Source organism: Neolamprologus multifasciatus, chromosome 1 (genome assembly GCF_963576455.1).
Source record: "Neolamprologus multifasciatus chromosome 1, fNeoMul1.2, whole genome shotgun sequence".
Classification (NCBI taxonomy): Eukaryota; Metazoa; Chordata; class Actinopteri; order Cichliformes; family Cichlidae; genus Neolamprologus; species Neolamprologus multifasciatus.
Window position 1 is genome coordinate 3334925 of NC_140439.1, and position 18025 is coordinate 3352949.

General features: G+C 43.5%; 1 protein-coding gene and 1 long non-coding RNA gene across 2 annotated transcripts in view; one reads left to right on the forward strand and one right to left on the reverse strand.

Annotated features, from left to right (window-relative positions):
* LOC146525130 (ankyrin repeat and BTB/POZ domain-containing protein 2-like) overlaps positions 1-17113 on the forward strand; it is a 32972-nt gene extending 15859 nt beyond the window's left edge. The window contains exons 5-17 of the mRNA XM_085161658.1: positions 319-484; positions 679-768; positions 847-948; positions 1076-1172; positions 1550-1676; positions 1767-2020; positions 4149-4327; positions 5057-5162; positions 5248-5350; positions 14705-14777; positions 14862-14930; positions 15635-15748; positions 16329-17113. Coding sequence (XP_085017784.1) covers positions 319-484; positions 679-768; positions 847-948; positions 1076-1172; positions 1550-1676; positions 1767-2020; positions 4149-4327; positions 5057-5162; positions 5248-5350; positions 14705-14777; positions 14862-14930; positions 15635-15748; positions 16329-16574 — 1726 coding nt within the window. The 3' untranslated portion in view covers positions 16575-17113. The remainder of the gene's footprint in view (positions 1-318; positions 485-678; positions 769-846; positions 949-1075; positions 1173-1549; positions 1677-1766; positions 2021-4148; positions 4328-5056; positions 5163-5247; positions 5351-14704; positions 14778-14861; positions 14931-15634; positions 15749-16328) is intronic.
* The window catches only part of LOC146525131 (uncharacterized), a 286848-nt gene that overhangs the window by 2434 nt on the left and 266389 nt on the right, over positions 1-18025 (reverse strand). The gene's annotated exons all lie outside the window — the stretch shown is intronic.

The following is an 18025-nucleotide window of genomic DNA, read 5'->3' on the forward strand; positions in this document are numbered from 1 at the left end:
ACCACTGATCGTGTTTTCTGTCAAAGCAGGAGTTGACTGATTACCAACCTGTCTGGTTATTGGTGCATTATTCAACCTTCTCAACTAGACTGTATTGAAAGGAAGCCTTAGATCCTCCAGGTACAGAAAGACTGCCTAGTGACCACAAAAAAGAAAATGAAATCAAGCCTCCAATCAGGAACCCTGAATATCAAAACAAGCTGTATGGATATCAGTATGAGCAGCATCTAGTCCTCTGATAGGTGGATGTTCTCTAAAAATGCCGTGCAGATAAGAGTTAAATTGATATGACCCATTTTTTACTGTGTTACTCTGCAGGCCAGAGTGCTGTTTCCAGTTGTTTAAATGTCTGGATGCAGAAGCTGCTTCGGCTAAATTCCAGTTGGATTTAGGATTCAGGATGCTCTCGTGTGGCCGAGCAGACCTGCTCCACCACGCCGCCCGGCTTCTAGGAGCTGAAGGTGTCAACACTATAGACGATCAGGTGAGTGCAGCTGTGTTTCAGTGACTGCAACAGATACTAGGTTGATGGTTTATACCTTTAAAATGTATTTCAGAAAACTGCTTAAAAATTTACTGAGAAGACTCCAATCAGAATAGAGTTTTCCATTGTATTACTTTGTATCTAAATTATGTACATAAATAAAAAGAAACAAAACCTACTATGTGTTCTTGCAGGGAATGAGCCCTCTAATGTACGCCTCAGCAGCAGGAGATGAGGCACTAGTGCAGATGCTCATTGAAGCCGGAGCTCACCTGGACATGCAGGTAAAGAGTGATGGTGGTGTAGGTAAAACCTCAGTGCATAACAACAGGTTGTGAAGTATGTGTGTGCTTTATGTTCAGGTCCCTGGCAGCTCTGCCAGACATCCGTCTGTTTACCCAGGCAGTCGGCACTGGGTGGCCTTAACATTTGCTGTGCTTCACAGTCACCTGTCCGTGGCTCAGGTGAGTCCTTCAAACAGACTCCATCAGCAGAAAAACCTTTCACTGGACTACTGAAATTAGCATTTGAATTGCTGCAGTGGTCTGACTGAATGAGGCTCTCACAGTATTGTGTTTCTCATGCTGGCAGCTGCTTTTGGAGGCCGGTGCAGACGTGGAGGGTGGAGCCTTGCTGGACAGTCAGGAGAGCTCCGCTGAGACACCACTACAGCTAGCTGCTGCAGCGGGTATCATTCTGCTGAACATTTTAGCGTGTGTAATCTGAAGTTAGCTGACAAAACTGTAGCTTTACCAGAGTGGACCTTTTTGATCGGAAACACATTGTTAATAAGAATAAATTACAGTGGTGTAAATAAAAACTGGTTACAAAATAACATCTATTTTGAGGTTTTCGTGTGGTTGACTGTTTGGTGAAAACTATTTGTATGAGTAGATGTTTTAGCAGAATAATGACTTGTATACTGACAGCGCTGCCAGTTTAGGCTCTATGAGGGGCCTCGTGGTCACATGAGATATTTGCTGATATAGTGAAAGACAGCGTGCGTGTGTGTGTCAGTGTATTTGTTTCGAATGGATCCACCAATAGAACATCCGATCTTCTCAGGTTACTACGACATGGTTAGCCTGCTGCTCGCTCACGGAGCAGACCCTCTGATCAAAGTGCATCATGGGAATTCACCGTTGTATGAAGACATGAACTGCTTTAGCTATGCAGCAGCACATGGGCACAGGTGAGACTTAAAGTTCCACATTTTCCAGTTCCTGTTTTACCTTGCTCTTTCACACATACATAGCAACACATTTGCCCTTTCCACCTGCAGAAACATCCTCAGGAGGCTTCTGCAGCAGCCACAGCACAGGAAGGAGGACATCCTCTCTCTGGAAGAGATCCTGGCTGAAGGAGTGGAGGATGAGGAGGAAGAGGAACTAAAAATTTCAACACAGCCTCTAGCTCCTGACTCCCCAAGCATTATTCCGAGTTTGTGTAAGAACAGGATGAAGGCCCTGCAGCAGGCAGCCTACTACAGCGCGGAGCACGGCTACCTGGACGTCACCATGGAGCTCAGAGACATGGGTAAGCACGTGATGTCAAACTGAGGAACTCTGGACTGGGGTAATCGACTTTTAAATAACAAGTAAATACATATGCACTGCAGGCTCCGGGTATAATTTTGAAATGTGCGTAATTTATTTTAAACTTGTGACAGATAAAAACAAAATTTCATGCTGAAGAAATCAGAGGAGAGCAAAATGTGAGTTTTACAGTCCTAAAGCTCAGGATGAAAAAATCCATGAATATCAGACAGAGACTCATCATGAGCTTCATAATGAGCCCAGTAACACCTTATTTGTTACTTTAATTGGCTCTAATGAAATCAAATTGATTGAAAAATTAGTTCATTAAAAAAACACACGTCCAGTGAAGTGAACATTTAAACTATTAGTGTAGTGTGCAGCTCTAGCACAGTACCAAGAAGCAGGCACAGAGGTGTATTTATGAAGCTCATTGCTGGGACATGAAAATCTACCTCAAGTGTTCACTGCTTGATAGAGTTCTTATAATGTGACAGGAGGGTGTGTCGACATATAGAACAATCTGGAAAACAAAGAAAACATGTTTCAACAGCGAGCGTTTAAAACTGTTATCTAGTATTTTTATATACTTATCGGTTTAATAACGCTCCAGGTAACCAGTTTCAATTCATAACCTTTTCTTTTATAGTCAGGTGGGATGTGATGGACTGTAAGCGATTAGCTGCTGAGACTCAAATGTGAGACCAGTCCAAAAATACATTTTTTCTGCTTACGTGAAGCAGCTCTCTGGTTCCAAGAACTTAGCTACGGTGGCCCTGAGAGGCCAAACGGACTGCAACTTAAGAACACACCAGCAATAAGAAAAACGCTGCAAAAGCACATAAAACACAACGGAAATAGGAAAAAACACAAGGGAAGTGTTTCTGGGGAGTAGTGATGTGCGATACCACTGATTTTCTTTCCGATCCGATACCAAGTAAAATTCAGGGTGGTATCGACGATACTGATCCGATACTTTGTACAAAAACGTATTTTATTTATTGTATCTCAAATTATAGCATCATAATGATTACAGGACATAAGATTACTTGTTCTTATCACTTAATAATGTAGGGTTTATCATATAGAAATAAAAACCTGAAGTTGTGCTATTTGAACACCTTGCCTGCCTGCAGCACTAAAGGACTCTGTGAGAGACGTCTGTCTCACCCTAGCAGCACCTGTCCCTCTCCTCCTCTTCAGTTTGCCTCAACGTACGTTCATCATATTCTGTGATATGATTTACTTTGAGGTGTTTGACGAGGTGTTGCGGCAAAACCTCACTTTTTTGCCACATGTATTGCAAACCACGTCTCGGCTGTTTGTGGAGGTAAAATACGTCTGCACATGACTCCAATTATGAGTTATGTTATGAGTGCGCACGCCAAGGGGCTGCGAGACATTTATACAGCCGTATTTCGCACGTGACTATGAAAGGCGGAAGAGGAAGTAGTTCCTTTGAATGTAGACAATCCGAATGTTATAGTTTCTTTCCACTGTGTTCCTGTTAATGATAAACTACAAATTTACTCTAAATTACTAAAATATCGATATTTTAATGTGAGAATCGATTCTAGAACCTAAATGACTGGTATCGGAGGAATCGATATTTCAGGATCGATCCGCACATCACTACTGGGGAGACAATAACCCGACGGACCATTTGCAGGAATATGCTAAAATTGCGCTGAGAGACACATAAAAGAAGTTGAGGATGTGACAGCTAGTGCTGTCAGCGTTAAACGCGTTAGCGCGGTTAGCTCGTTAACACTGCACAAATTTCAATATAAATTTGAACTTTTTTTTTGTCCATGAGGTGTGCACGCTCTCTTTGTATTTGTGTGCTTCAACAAATGAAAGTGAAATAAACTGAATGAACTAACAAAATTCAAAATCCAAACTTTGTATGATGCCAGGAAAATTTTTCCATATATTGCATTGCAAGCGTCTTTATAAAAGGAACATTTGCAATCACCTGCCTGCAGCTTCCTATTTCCTTTGGCTTTGATGAGCAGCGATCCAGAGAGCGGTGGGGCAAAACAGAGTAGTTTAACAGCTTGTTGCTTCTGGCTCCAACTGCACAAAGACCTCAAACTCGTTCCCTGGTTCCCTCTCGCTGATCTCTCCAGGTGTCCCCTGGAGGCTGCACATCTGGTTAGAGTCTCTGCTCAGAGCCCAACAGCTGTGTAGGGACGATGTCATCATCTCCCTCCTCACAGAGTTCACCTCTATCAGGACGGAGGACTACAGCCCTGGGCTTCTCTCCACGGGCATCCCGCTCATGTTCAGCATGTTGGAGACCACCAAGGTACAACTCAGCATCTCTGTATCTCTGATTATGTGGATTTTCCTGTCTTTCCATAATTTCATGGAAATGCAGATGAGGTTTGAGGCAGAGCAGCGAAACAAAAGAAACAGAAATGTCTTGAAAAATAGCGATGGTACATTTTTATTGTTAAACAGATTTAAGAGGGTGGTTTCACACTCTGTGCCCAGTACAACAAACATCTACTAGCTCTATGAAGTTCAGTTGGTTTTTTGCTCCCATGCATGAAAGACAAGCTGTGTGTCACAATGATGCTGCTGCAGAACGTGACGAAGCGTGGTTCCCGACCACTCCCACACTTTTGAAAAGGTACAAAGAGCCAACCATTTGGGGACATTTATACCTGCACTGGGGACTATTCTGAAATTCAAACCTGTTCAAACTATGACACCATATTATAAAAATATTTTCTCATGTATTTACATATTTGTTCTTTGGTAATTTCTCAGTAAAGTTCATCACTCAGCAGTGGCATTAGTGTGAGCCACGTTCACACATCCATCCGTGTCATACTCACACGCTGATGGACGCTTTGGGGAAAATTTATTATGTTTCCCGCAGGTGCTTCACCACTGGAGGAGTCAGAGTTTGGATCATCATATATATGCTTATATAATACAGCATATATAAAGGACTGTGTGTGGATGTGTGCTGCTGAATGCGCAGAGGTCAGTGCTACGATGATCTCCTGTTCTGTTTCATTCTCTGTAGGACTACGTGGTAACAAAGCGTCTGGCGACTGTCTTTTCTCTCTGCTACGGCTCGTCTCCCGTTCCTCCGGTCCCACCTTTGGACGTCACTCTGTCCACACAGCTGGGTAACACTCCCCTCCTGCCAGTGTCAATGTTTAATGTGTTACATTTGACCAACTTATGAAGGATTACATGCTTGTCTCTGCTCAGATATTCATTTTCTGAACAACAAAGAGATGTCAGACGTGACATTCATGGTGGACGGGCGCCCATTCTTTGCACACCGAGTGCTGCTGATGTCTGCGTCAGACAGGTATCATCTCTCTTCTCTGACTGACATTAGCTGCCTGTTATTATTAACCTATAAGAGGCTGCAGACATGTTCTAGTCAATGCAAACAAAATTAATGTGTAAGGGCATGTAGCAAAAAGACTATACAATGCAAGAATATAGGCTCGGAGAAATTGCATAACATGTAAATTGTAAGTAGTTAAATTTCCAATAATGAGGTCAGGGTATATGTGTAAATAAGAAGTCTGGGTGAGCTAACGGCTCAAGCTTTTGACTCCTCTAAACGCTACATTTCACAGTTTTTCTTTTTCTTTTTTTTTTGCTTAAACAGTTTTTATTCATTATCAAGAAAAGCATAAAACATAACAAGCAAACAAAAAAGAAAAAAAGAGCTAATGGGAGGTCGAGACCTACTACAGCGGGGAGGAACACCGCTTTCCCGGCACATCGTACCTCGACCGCCCGGTCGGCTTCGAGCCAGCATCCGAAGAATGCGGCTAAAACGTTTGCGAGATCTCGCAAAACCTTTGCGAGATCCCGAGTTTGTTTTGCGAGATCTCGCAAAACTTTTGTGAGATCCCGAGTTTGTTTTGCGAGATCTCGCAAAACTTTTGCGAGATCCCGAGTTTGTTTTGCGAGATCCCGAGTTTGTTTTGCGAGATCAAAAGGCGAGTCCGTCTTAATTTTTTTTTCTCCCATGTCCCCTGCGGGGCTCCGTACATATCGGGTAAAGAGGAGAGAGAAAACCCCCCCAAAAAAACACAAAAACAAAACAACAAAAAAAAACCCACACACACACAAAAAAAGCACATTTTCACTCAATTACCCACAGATTTAGAAAGAGAAAAAGATAAACTCCAAGAATGAATTGTTGTCCTTTACGCTTACTTCCTATTTAACTGAGAACATCTTAATTGCAACCACCCCCCCTCAACAGTTGGGACAAATCATTTGGCAAATAGGAAAGCAAAGGGGACCAAACATTGAGAAAGAGACCCTCATTTCCTCCTAAAATAGCAGCAGTTCTTTCATGAGGAATAACTTTAAATAATTCTCTGTACCACAAAGTCACAGAGGGGAGTTTATCCTTAACCCAATTAATGAGAATACATTTCCTAGCTACCAGCAATAGTTTGTCACATAATTTGCGCTGCAAGTGATTCAATGTTACTTCTTTTGAGGGTCGGCCAAGAAGAAAATACCCGGGGTCCCTTTGAATCAGATTGTTAAAAATATTACTTAGTTCTTGAGATATGAAGCTCCAAAATCTTTTGATTAATTTACATTCCCAAAAGTAATGAAAAAAAGTGCCAGTTTCTTTTTGGCATTTACTACAAAAATGGGAAATATGAGGTGCAATCTTATGCAAGACATTAGGAGCTATATAAAGGCGATGTACGAGTTTTTCTACTCTTGGATCTGTATGATGTCACTGAGAGCAGATATTATTAATATGATTAACTTTACAGCGCTAATTCAGACAGAGGAGGACATGAGGGACTGCACATGGCTCTAGTGTAAAGTTATTTTGAGCTCTTATTTAAGCAAAGCTCGTCTAGAAGAGTTGTAAGTGAAATCCCCCAACAGACTCTCCAAACATGCTGCTGACTCAAAAACACTTAAGCACAGTATAAAGTGCTGACTGTGAAATGAACCTAATATGTGGAGCAGCTTTGTATAATTCATAACAGAGGAACTTGTCCACTACACTAAATATTCTGATGTACGTATGTATTGGAGTAGGCGTGTTCAGATCCAGTAAAATGGGATTTGGCAGGTTGGACCAGTGTGAGGGAAGAAAATAATTTAGAAATAAGACAAATACGCCCCAGCAGTTTTTTTTTCTTTGCATACAGGCTGTGATCAGCTGACCTGTTTGTGGCTGCTGCTTGATTCTAACACTGCACGGCCGTAAACTTCACCACAGCACTGCTCGCTAAGTTTAACCTGCACCAAACTGTATTTGCATGAAACCTTTGAGTAATACAAAATAATTATACCTTAATTGTTTCTTCTCACAATATGTGAAATCAATTTCAAAATATCAACATTGTGAAATGGATCCAATTTTTTTTTTTTTAAGTAGCACGTGTAACTTCACTGAGTGAATGGGTTAAATGGAGAGAGGAGTTTCTCCACGGGGATCAATACAGTACACATCATTATTATTATTATTATTATTATTATTATTGTTGTTGTTGTTGTTGTTATTAACCCAGAAAAAGACCCCACGCGGCTCCGTGGGGTCTTTTTTGCCTTTTTCTTTTATTTTAATACAATCAGTTAGGGATGCACCGATACCAGTATCGGTATACTAACCCTAACCCTATCGGGTATCGGCCTCGATACCACATTTTCTAAAGTACTCGTACTCGTTAAAAGTCCCCCGATACCGAGGACCGATACCACGGTCTGAGACCTGTCTATGTTTGAGCGGCATGTAAGGGGTTAATCACAGGCGCCGAGTGCCCGCCCCCAGGCCCCGGCTGCAGCTCGGAGCGGGGAGAAGGCGAGGCGAGACAAGTCAGCCGTGTGGAACTATTTCAAAGTGAACGAAGACGCGAAAACAAAGGCGGACTGCAAATTGTGCTCAGCGAAATTGTCCAGAGGAGGCTCTAAAGGTAGCGCATTTAACACAAGTAATTTAATCAAGCACCTAAAATCCCAACACGACAACGAGTACAAAGAGTTTACCCACGCTTATTTACCCACGCTTATTTACCCACGCTTATTTACCCATGCTTATTAGCACAGAGGAGCATAGCTGATGCTATAGCAGTGGGACGGACAATAGTTGGGCATTTTAAACATTCGGCCTTAGCCTACTCCCGCCTCGAGGACATTCAGGGACAGCTCAACCAGCCAATAAAGAGACTGCAGCAGGACGTACAGACGCGCTGGAACAGCACGTATTACATGCTCCAGTCCCTCATTGAGCAAAAGCGAGTGCTGGGCGTGTCCGAGCACGAACTCCCTGACTATCTCACCGCTCACCAATGGGCTCTTATGGAGACGACTGTTGCCGTCCTCGCCCCCTTTGAGGAACTAACTAAAAAAGTGAGCAGCTACGACGCACTAGCCTCTGATGTCATCCCAGCTGTGACTGTGCTAGTGAGACTTCTAAACAGAGAAACAGACGAACAAATTTAAAATTAAATTTTGTTCTTTATATATATATATATATATTTTTTTTTTTTTTTTTTTTTTTTCCGCCTGTCCCATTTGGTTCTTTAGCCGTCAGAATTGTTGTCTGAAGACCAACAAGGATACCCAATGGATTTATTTTGCCAAATGGATCATCATGGCATTGCCGTATTGGTCCATTTGATCGACCTTTGTTTTTATTATTTATTTTATTTTCAGTTGTTACAGACGGGACAGACATGAGTGAGGGATAGAAAAGGGAGAAAGAAAGAGGAAGGAAAAGAAAAACAGAAGGGGAGAGGGACAGTGAGAAAGGGGGGAAGAAAAAATATCTCCGGGATCACCTGTTGAGAGAAAAAGAATAGAAAACAAGCAAAAAAAAAAACAAAACAATGCAACATACTATACACAACACCATCGCATTAATCTAGCTAAGTGTAAACAGCAGTAAATACTAAATATTGAATGTTGTTGTGCAGCACGCAGGACAGACAGCGCACAATGTGCTTTGAAGTAGCAGCCAAGAAAGGTGTGATTTAAGTCTACGAATAGTGAACACCCATGTGCACACCTGTGTGGATCGGCGCGCTTGTATTCAAATGGTTTCCCCATGTAATGGTCTGCTAGAGGATGTAGAGAGCCATAGCCCCGTCCCCCAGGGCATGAAGCAGGCATGGAGGAGATCCAGGCCCCAGACATCCAGAGGCCCCAGAGTGCAAGAGCCCAAGGAGGACCACCGGAGGGGCATCCGTGCCACCTTCATGGGAAGGGCTGAGGATCCCCAGATGAGGGGTCACCCAGTAGCCACCGGGCAGAAGCTAGAGGGGGCTGCACCGGCGTGCCCGCCGGCTCTGCCGGCAGCCAGCTGTGCCAGAGTGAACCGAGCCGCAGGCACAGAGGCCGGAGGCCCGAGGGCCCCCCGCGCCCCGGAAGAGGCCTGACCGAGCAGCAGGCGCCAGGCCCCGCCAAGTAGTCACCGGGAGTGAGCTGGTACATACCTGAGCGCCCAGCCCCAGACACCAAGAACCACCAACGCACCGACCCCTGAGGGCATCAGTCACCGGCAGGGAGTGTGGTGAGGGGAGATAGGCCTCCACACTTTGGAGGGCCTTGGAGTTCCCAGAGAGGTGAAGTCTAAGACCCGACCTGACATATAGACACAGACAAACAGGCACACACAGACACAGACATGCATTCCCACCCTCATGCACACATATACAAACACTCAGCACTCACCCAACGCAGGAATAAACGTAAATGGACATGTACACACAATCACACTCCCCAAACATACTCTATATCCCGGGTCCAGGTATCCTCACCCCCAGAGATGGAAACGGCACCCAGACCCAAGAGATGTTACCCTTCCCTCCGGGGTGGAGGCAAGCAGACCGCCCCAGGCTCCGCAGCAGCAGGGAGGCCAATCGGACAGCCAGCATCTCTTCCCAGCCCCCCCGCCCCGATGGCTAGCAGAGAACAGGGGTGTGTTAAGACCCCATACCTCCCTCCTCCCGCTCAAGTGTAGTGTTGCTGCGTGTTGCTCTAAAGTGTATTTAAAACAAGGGAGAGCATGGTGCTGCTGCCAGAGAGCAGCAGGTGTTAGCACGGCCCCTCCCGAGAACCCTCAATGTCTACATGGATTTAAAATTGAGAGGTGGGCACCGGCGCCAGAGGCAGGTTTGAATACACAGACCGTCTACTGGACGCCGTTAACGTGCCCACCCTCAAGGCCCTATATATATATATATATATGTGTGTGTTATGAGAGTGTAAGTAATGTGGATGTCTAAGTTGTGAGATAAAATTGAGGCACAGGTGGCCAGAAGAGGACAGAGGGGGGGGGGAATGTCTCCCCTGCACCCTGGTGACACACCCGCACCCCAAAGCCCTACCTGTGTGGGTGGGTGTGGTGGAGCGTGAAGAGGGAGGCAGCCGGGGATGGGGAGGAAAAGAAGGGAGGGGAGGGTGTCCCTCCCTAGGGCCAGCTCCCCCGCTGACCCCAATATGCACCCCCGTCCTCTGGTATCCACCAAGGCAAGGGAGCCCAGGCCCATCCAGACCGGGGCCTACGGCAGCAACACCGCCAAGCCCCACAGGACCCGGGGCAGCCCACTCTACCCCACCGCAGAGGAAACTGTACCCACCCCAACATTCAATCATCTCCCAGACTACACAAGACACAGACACCCAGGTTAAGTTTATTCTCCACCTCTCCTATGTCTCTCCCCCACCTGCAGAGTGGACTCCTGCAAAGATGGAACAACCTCCCTGCCAGTTCAAGAGCCCCCCGGTTAGGCCGATGCACAAGAGGCCCCCTGCGCCAGGGCTGAGCCCCCGTGCACCCACCCGCCCACAACCTCGGCGACACACCGACGAGGACCGAAGCCCCCAAGGCCCAGCCAGAGCCCCAGCACGGAGGCGAAGCACCCCCGAACCCCAAACCCCCACGCCCGCCCCGGATCCACTCAGGGGCAGCCAGGCCACCAGGCCAGTAACCTACGTCCGCCAGCACAGACCATCCTCCAGCCCCGCTGCACGCGGCCACGAGGAGAACAACCTCTGAGAGCGACCAGAGCCACTAACCAGGTTATGAACACAACCCCCGGGTTAAGCCCTCCAGGGATAACGTCTCTAGGGGTCCTCCAGGTGCCCTAAGCCCATCCCAACCTCCACATCAACCACAATAGCCAAGGCGGGACCAAACCACGACCCCCCACCCCCGCTAGGTGATGGAGCCGATCAAAGGAGCCCAGAGGGATCTAATGTGGTGGCAGAGGCTATATCGAGACTAATGTGATCTATTAGATAGTTTCTGTATTGGCTAGAATTAAGATTATTTTTATTTTTCCAGTTCATGAGGACCGTTTTCTTGGCGATGCATAGGGCAATAAAAACCATGTGGACTGTATTAATTTCTGTAGTGACATCATCCAAATTTCCCAACAAGCATACTAAAGGGGAGGTTGGAATTTTACATTTCAGACACTTTGATAAGTCCTCACATATCTCGTGCCAAAACTTCTGCACTGGTGGACAGAACCAAAGAGCGTGGATGTAACTGTCTGGTGTATTGCCTTGACAGTGTGAGCAGTTGTTGGCGGATGTAAAGCCCATCTTAAACATTCGATGACCTGTATAGTGCACTCTATGCAGTATTTTGTATTGTATTAATTGCAGATTGGGATTTTTAATAAATTTAAAGGTTTTTAAGCAAATCTGAGACCAGACGTTTTGGTCTAAGCTGACTGATAAATCTGCTTCCCACTTTGCAATAGGAAGGGATATTGATTCATCTATTTTAGAAAGTGTTCTGTATATTTTAGATAATAGTTTGGGGGATTTAAGAGTAAGAAATTGAACCACACTTGGTGGTGTTTGTAATTCAACTTGACTGAGGTTAAATTTCTTTTTTACTATGGATTTAATTTGTTGATATTCTAAAAATCTTTTCTTGTTGATCCCATATTGTGTAACTAGTCTGTCAAATGGAATAAATTCTGTTCCCTCTAATATATGTTCTAAGTATTTAATTCCTTTACAACTCCATTCTGGGAAATTAATCATATTTTTGTTTTGTAATATGTCAGGGTTATTCCAGATAGGTGTACGTTTGCATGGGATTAATGAAGACTCCGTTATTTTTAGAAACTCCCACCATGCTGACAGAGAAAAGCTGATGTTGATGCTTTTAAAGCATTCATGTCTTTTGATGTTTGAGCTAATAAATGGTAGGTCTGAAATCTCTAGATCATTGCATAGTGCCTGTTCAACATCTAGCCAGGGCTCATCTAAGAGGGTACATTTGAACCATTCTGAGATGAACTGAAGCCTGTTGGCTAAGAAGTATTGGTGAAAATTAGGCAGATCTAGTCCTCCTCTATCCTTGGTTCTTTGTAGCGTTTTTAAGCTGATGCGCGGGGGTTTATCTTTCCAAAGGAATTTAGAAATATGTGAATCCAGAGATCTGAACCAATCTTGTGATGGTTTGTTAGGGATCATTAAAAATAAGTAATTTATTTTTGGCAAGATCATCATTTTTATAGTGGCGACCCTTCCCATGAGTGATATGGGTAGAGATTTCCATCTAGTCAGATCGCCTTCTACTTTCTTTAGAAGTGGGATGTGGTTTAATTTAATTAAGTCTGAAAGCTTAGGAGAAACAATAATACCTAAATATTTAATATTTCCAGATTGTAGTGGGGCAGAAGATGAATTGTGGAAGGAGCAGTTAATGGGAAGAACTGTAGATTTTGGCCAGTTAATTGAATAGTCTGAAACTCTTGAAAACCAGTTTATTAGAGTAATTACCTCAGAGAGGTTGATTTGTGAGTTTTGCAGAAAAAGCAACACATCATCTGCATAGAGACTGATTTTATGTTCTACGTTATTACATTTTATGCCCTTAATTGTTGTAGCCTGTCTAAGTGCTGCTGCTAGAGGTTCGATAAAAATTGCAAAAAGTGAAGGGGAGAGTGGGCATCCCTGTCTGGTGCCCCTCAGGAGACAAAAGCTGGAGGATGTCTGGTCATTTGTTCTGATACGAGCTGTTGGGGAATTGTATAATATTCTTATCCAATTTATGAAAGAGTTTCCAAAACCAAATTTGTGTAAAGTTGCAAATAAAAATTTCCAGTTAACTCTGTCAAATGCTTTTTCTGCATCTAGAGATAATATTATGGTTTCAATGTTTTTATTGTATGAGTAGTCTATTAAATTAAGAAATCTACGAGTATTTGTTGAGGAGTGCCGACCTTTTATGAAACCAGTTTGGTCAGGATGAATTAAGAGGGGGGTTATTTTCTCTAATCTCTTTGAGAGAGCTTTGCAGATTATTTTAAGGTCTACATTTATAAGGGATATTGGACGATAACTTGAGGGAAATAAAGGGTCTTTTCCTGGTTTTAGCAGGAGACTAATGTTAGCAGAATTCATATTTGGTGGTAGTCTGCCATTTTTCTTGATTTCCTGCAACATTCCATGGAATACTGGTGCCAAAATTGTCCAGAATTCTTTGTAGAATTCTGCAGGAAAGCCGTCTGGACCTGGAGCTTTATTAATGGGCATACTTATCAGGGCTTCCTGGAGTTCACCTGGCGTCAGTGGCGAATCCAGTGCCATTGCTTGACTGTCTAGTAATTTTGGAAGAGTTACGTTGTCAAGAAACAAATCAATTTCATTTTTAGACGGGTTTATTTGTGGTGAATATAAAGTTTCATAGAAATCCCTAAAAATCTTGTTTATTCTTCCAGGGTCATATATTGTGTTCCCTGATAAATCTTTAGTGGCACATATAGTTGTTTTTTCTTTATTTATTTTTAACTGGTTTGCTAGAAATCGACCTGGTTTGTTACTGTGTTCAAAATTCTGCAAGCGAAGTCTTTGTACAAGGAATTGTGTTTTTCTATTAATAATTTCATTTAATTCTAGTTTTGTTTTGCATATTTTGTTCATTATTTCTTGATCTTGGTGGAACGCGTAGGCTTCTTCTAAGGATTTGATGGTTTTTTCTAATTCCTGAATATTTTTGTTTTCTTCTTTCTTTTTGTGTGATGAGAAAGAAATTTTGTTCTTTATAATTATTTATTCTGTAATATGTTGCATACAACATGCTTTTCATTTTAAATAAATGTTCTTAATTCCAAACCAGTCCCTTGATTTTTTTTTTTTTTTGCTGTTACCTGCAAATTTTAATCATGTTTTTATTAAGTACTCTGTATCGGTATCGGCGAGTACTGAAATGCAAGTACTCGTACTCGTTTCCAAAAAAGTGGTATCGGTGCATCCCTACACTCAGTTTCTATTATTCGCGGCACTTTCCGGCGCACACTGCTCCAGCAGCTCCTCTCTCTCCGGCCCGGCTGCTACTGAAATAGGGAAGACCCACACAGCCCACCCTGAACCTGCTGCTCCACTCCTCCCCTGCAGCCGAGCCACCAACCACACCCGGACACATCATGATTTAGAACCAAACTTTAAATGTTCATTTTATCAAATGACACTGAGCACTGCTTACCCAGAAATGAACCTTTCATCCACTAATAGGAGGCATTCCTCTGTGAGCTTCCGTGTGCTATCATAACCAATGTGAGAAAGTATTGATTTTAATGTGATTATTGATCATTAATTCTTACTCTTACTCTTTATTTAGAAAGTTTATGTGAACAAGTGGCCTCGAATGTCAGCGCCTTTTTAAAGAATGACATGTGTCCTGATGTGCGCTCTGTCCCGGCAGGTTTCGCCAGCTGCTCACAGATTCCCCCGATAACATCGTCCACATCAATCACATGACCTACGGCACCTTCCAGGTGAGGAACTAGCTTACCCCTTGTGCTTCGGTGCAGATGTGACTGAGACGTTTAGGTGGATGAAGGCTGTTTGTTTCCCTGCAGATGATGATGAAGTCTCTGTACTGTGGAGGAACTGAGGGGCTGTCTGTGTCTCCCTCTGAAGCCTTGAAGGTAAACGTCCCACAGACTGAGTCAATGCCTGCTCCAGTCTGGGCCTGTTTTAGGATTTCCAGCTTGTTGTGGATTGTACTGGTTTGTGTTTCAGTAGATGAATCTCTTTAAGCCACTGACTGTGAGGTAGGTTTAAACTATTTATGACTTCTTGCATTACTTCTGTCACCGGGGCAAATATTTTAGACGGCATCTGTTATTTTCTGTTGTTTCTGCTGCTGCTGCAGTCAAACATTTCTTTTTGGTAACGTGCTTTTTTGGACAGGAGCAGCAATCGTGGCTCAAGAGTTGGGAGTTCGCCTTGTAATCGGAAGGTTGCCGGTTCGAGCCCCGGCTCGGACAGTCTCGGTCGTTGTGTCCTTGGGCAAGACACTTCACCCGTTGCCTACTGGTGGTGGTCACCACACTGGTGGTGCCAGTGTTCTGTCAGTGCGCCCCAGGGTGGCTGTGGCTACAATGTAGCTGCCATCACCAATGTGTGTGTGAATGGGTGGATGACTGGATGCTTTGGGGTCCTTAGGGACGAGTAAAGCACTGTACAAATACAGGCCATTTACCATTTTTACCATCAGGTTATTACTATGGCAGAAGTAGACATCCACAAATGATTTTAATGTGTATTCACCACTCATGTGTGTGCATAACCAGCTTTGTAAACAGTGTAAAGTACACTGATGGTTTACTCTTTGGTATCTGTCTCGTAGCTGTTGCCAGTGGCCACTTTCTACCAGCTCCGAGGTCTGCAAAGACGCTGTGAAATGTCACTGTCGCAAAGCCTTACTCTGGACAATGCTGTCAGCATCTACAAGGCTGCGAAGGTAAAAACACACGAGCTGACATGTAAGACAGTTAGATATCTGGGACACAGCTTTTATTCAAACCATAGACTGCATATGAAAGCACTGCCATGAAAAGCAGCAGTAGTAGTAGCCACGGCAAATATAAATATCCCAAAAAAGATGAAATTGAAGGGGAGACTGATCAAACACAACTCAGGTAAAGTTTTGGATTGTTGCCTTTTGATGGGCCGTTACAGAACCCGATGGTAGGACTCGTATAAACTCCACCACAAACTGTTTCCAAAATGTTTCTCTCGCTTTATGACTTTAGAGTACAGATAAAATAAAGAATATGCAAAATTTGTGATTTCTCATATTACATTTTATTGATTGGACCATGTTCTATTTAGACCTTCATGCTTCAGGCTGTGAAACTAAAGACTCGAGCCTTATTTTCTTTTAGGTGTAAAAATTATTGTATTTTTTAATGGTGACTCGAATTTCAAGATCATAATAGAAGGAACAACTGTTTGCATAAATGCTGCTGCGAAGAAAATCTCCAACATCATATATAAAATGGATTATCGCAGAGACACTGACTCAGCTTCTGCACTTGCAGCACCATGGAGGAGCTGAACTCTGCAGGTTTTGTGAAGGATTCTTCCTGCAGAACATGGATCAGCTCCTGGACAGGGAGGACTTCCACAGCCTGCTGCTAGGAGGTCTCAGTCAAGAGCTGCTATACCCAGGCCTGGGTACCCAGTCTGGACTCGACCAAGATCAGGATCTACTGGTCCTTCTAAGGGACTTGGAGAATGTACTTATCCAGAGACTTTATATCCTCCACTCTGCATGTCGAGAGTAGAAATGGTGGAAATGTGGACTGTGTTCGACCACACTCGTATGTGTACCTGGGAATAGAAGCCATACTGTATATAGTGTAGAGACACATTTTAGTGTAGAAGAATCCCAGTATCGATGATCTTAATTAACAGCTCTTAACTGGTTGAAGGTTTTCCTGTTACTCTGGATTTGACTCTGATGTTGGTCAGAAAAAAGGATCAATGTCACGTTTGGCTCTAGTCAGCTGTGATGAGTAAACGATCATTTCTTCATTTAATTTTCTGAGTTTTCACTCGGAGGATGTGTGTTTAATAAAGAGCTTGACATTATTCAATTCAATTCAATTTTATTTATATAGCGCCAAATCACAACAAATGTCGCCTCAAGGCGCTTCATAGATACAGAGAAAAACCCAACAATCATATGACCCCCTATGAGCAAGCACTTTGGCGACAGTGGGAAGGAAAAACTCCCTTTTAACAGGAAGAAACCTCCGGCAGAACCAGGCTCAGGGAGGGGCGGGGCCATCTGCTGCGACCGGTGGGGTGAGAGAAGAAAAATTATCTCAGACCACTTGTTAAAGCTGGTGATTTAATGTGTTAGCATTACTTTACATTATTTTAGCCCATATTTGGGAAGCACGCCAACACCAAAAAAGAATAATGAGAAATATCAGTACTCATTTAAAATGCAACCTTAGGAAAACATTTTCTACTCTGACTTACTGTCAGATTCAGTCCTGTTTTTGTGGTAATCTGAAAAACTGTTGCTAGCAGATTTTATTAGCTAGCTCAGCGGTCCCCAACCCCCAGGCCATAGATCGGTACCGGTTCGTGAGTCGTTTGGCCGTGAGAGTTGAGGCTCGGGTGTGAAATTTATGTTTTTCAGGGTTTTAGCGTTATTTTTTTAATCGTTTTTATCGTTAACTCTGTTTCCCTGGGTCTTTTCCCGTGTGTTATGAATAAATCTTCTTTTTTTTGGTACCAGTACTGGTTTTATTTTGTTGTATTTATCTGCGACACCTTAAAGGCCGGTCCGTGAAAATGTTGAAAATGTTGTTGGACATAAACTTGTCTGTGGCGCAAAAAAGGTTGGGGACCGCTGAGCTAGCTAACTAACAGCTGGAACACTATTTTAAAAGTATAACTCCATGAAACGGCTAAATGGTTTGGTGACATTTAAATAAAGATTTATGGTCTGGGGAAATATAAGGAAACTCAGTTTGAAACCATCATAGATGATAGGACTGCTGTCTCAGGATTGACTGGTTAATTGTTTGGTCGATATATTGTTAACAGGACAGACTGTCTGGGAATATTAAGGTGTTACCGTTGATAAGGTGAAAGGTGCTACACCAATGAGCCTGAGTGACTGCGAGCTTCATTTATGGCTACATTTACAGAACATCTTATTAGTGTAGCTAATCCAAGATGGAATCCAAGATGGCGCCAGTGTGTACGCCAGGCCGTCTTC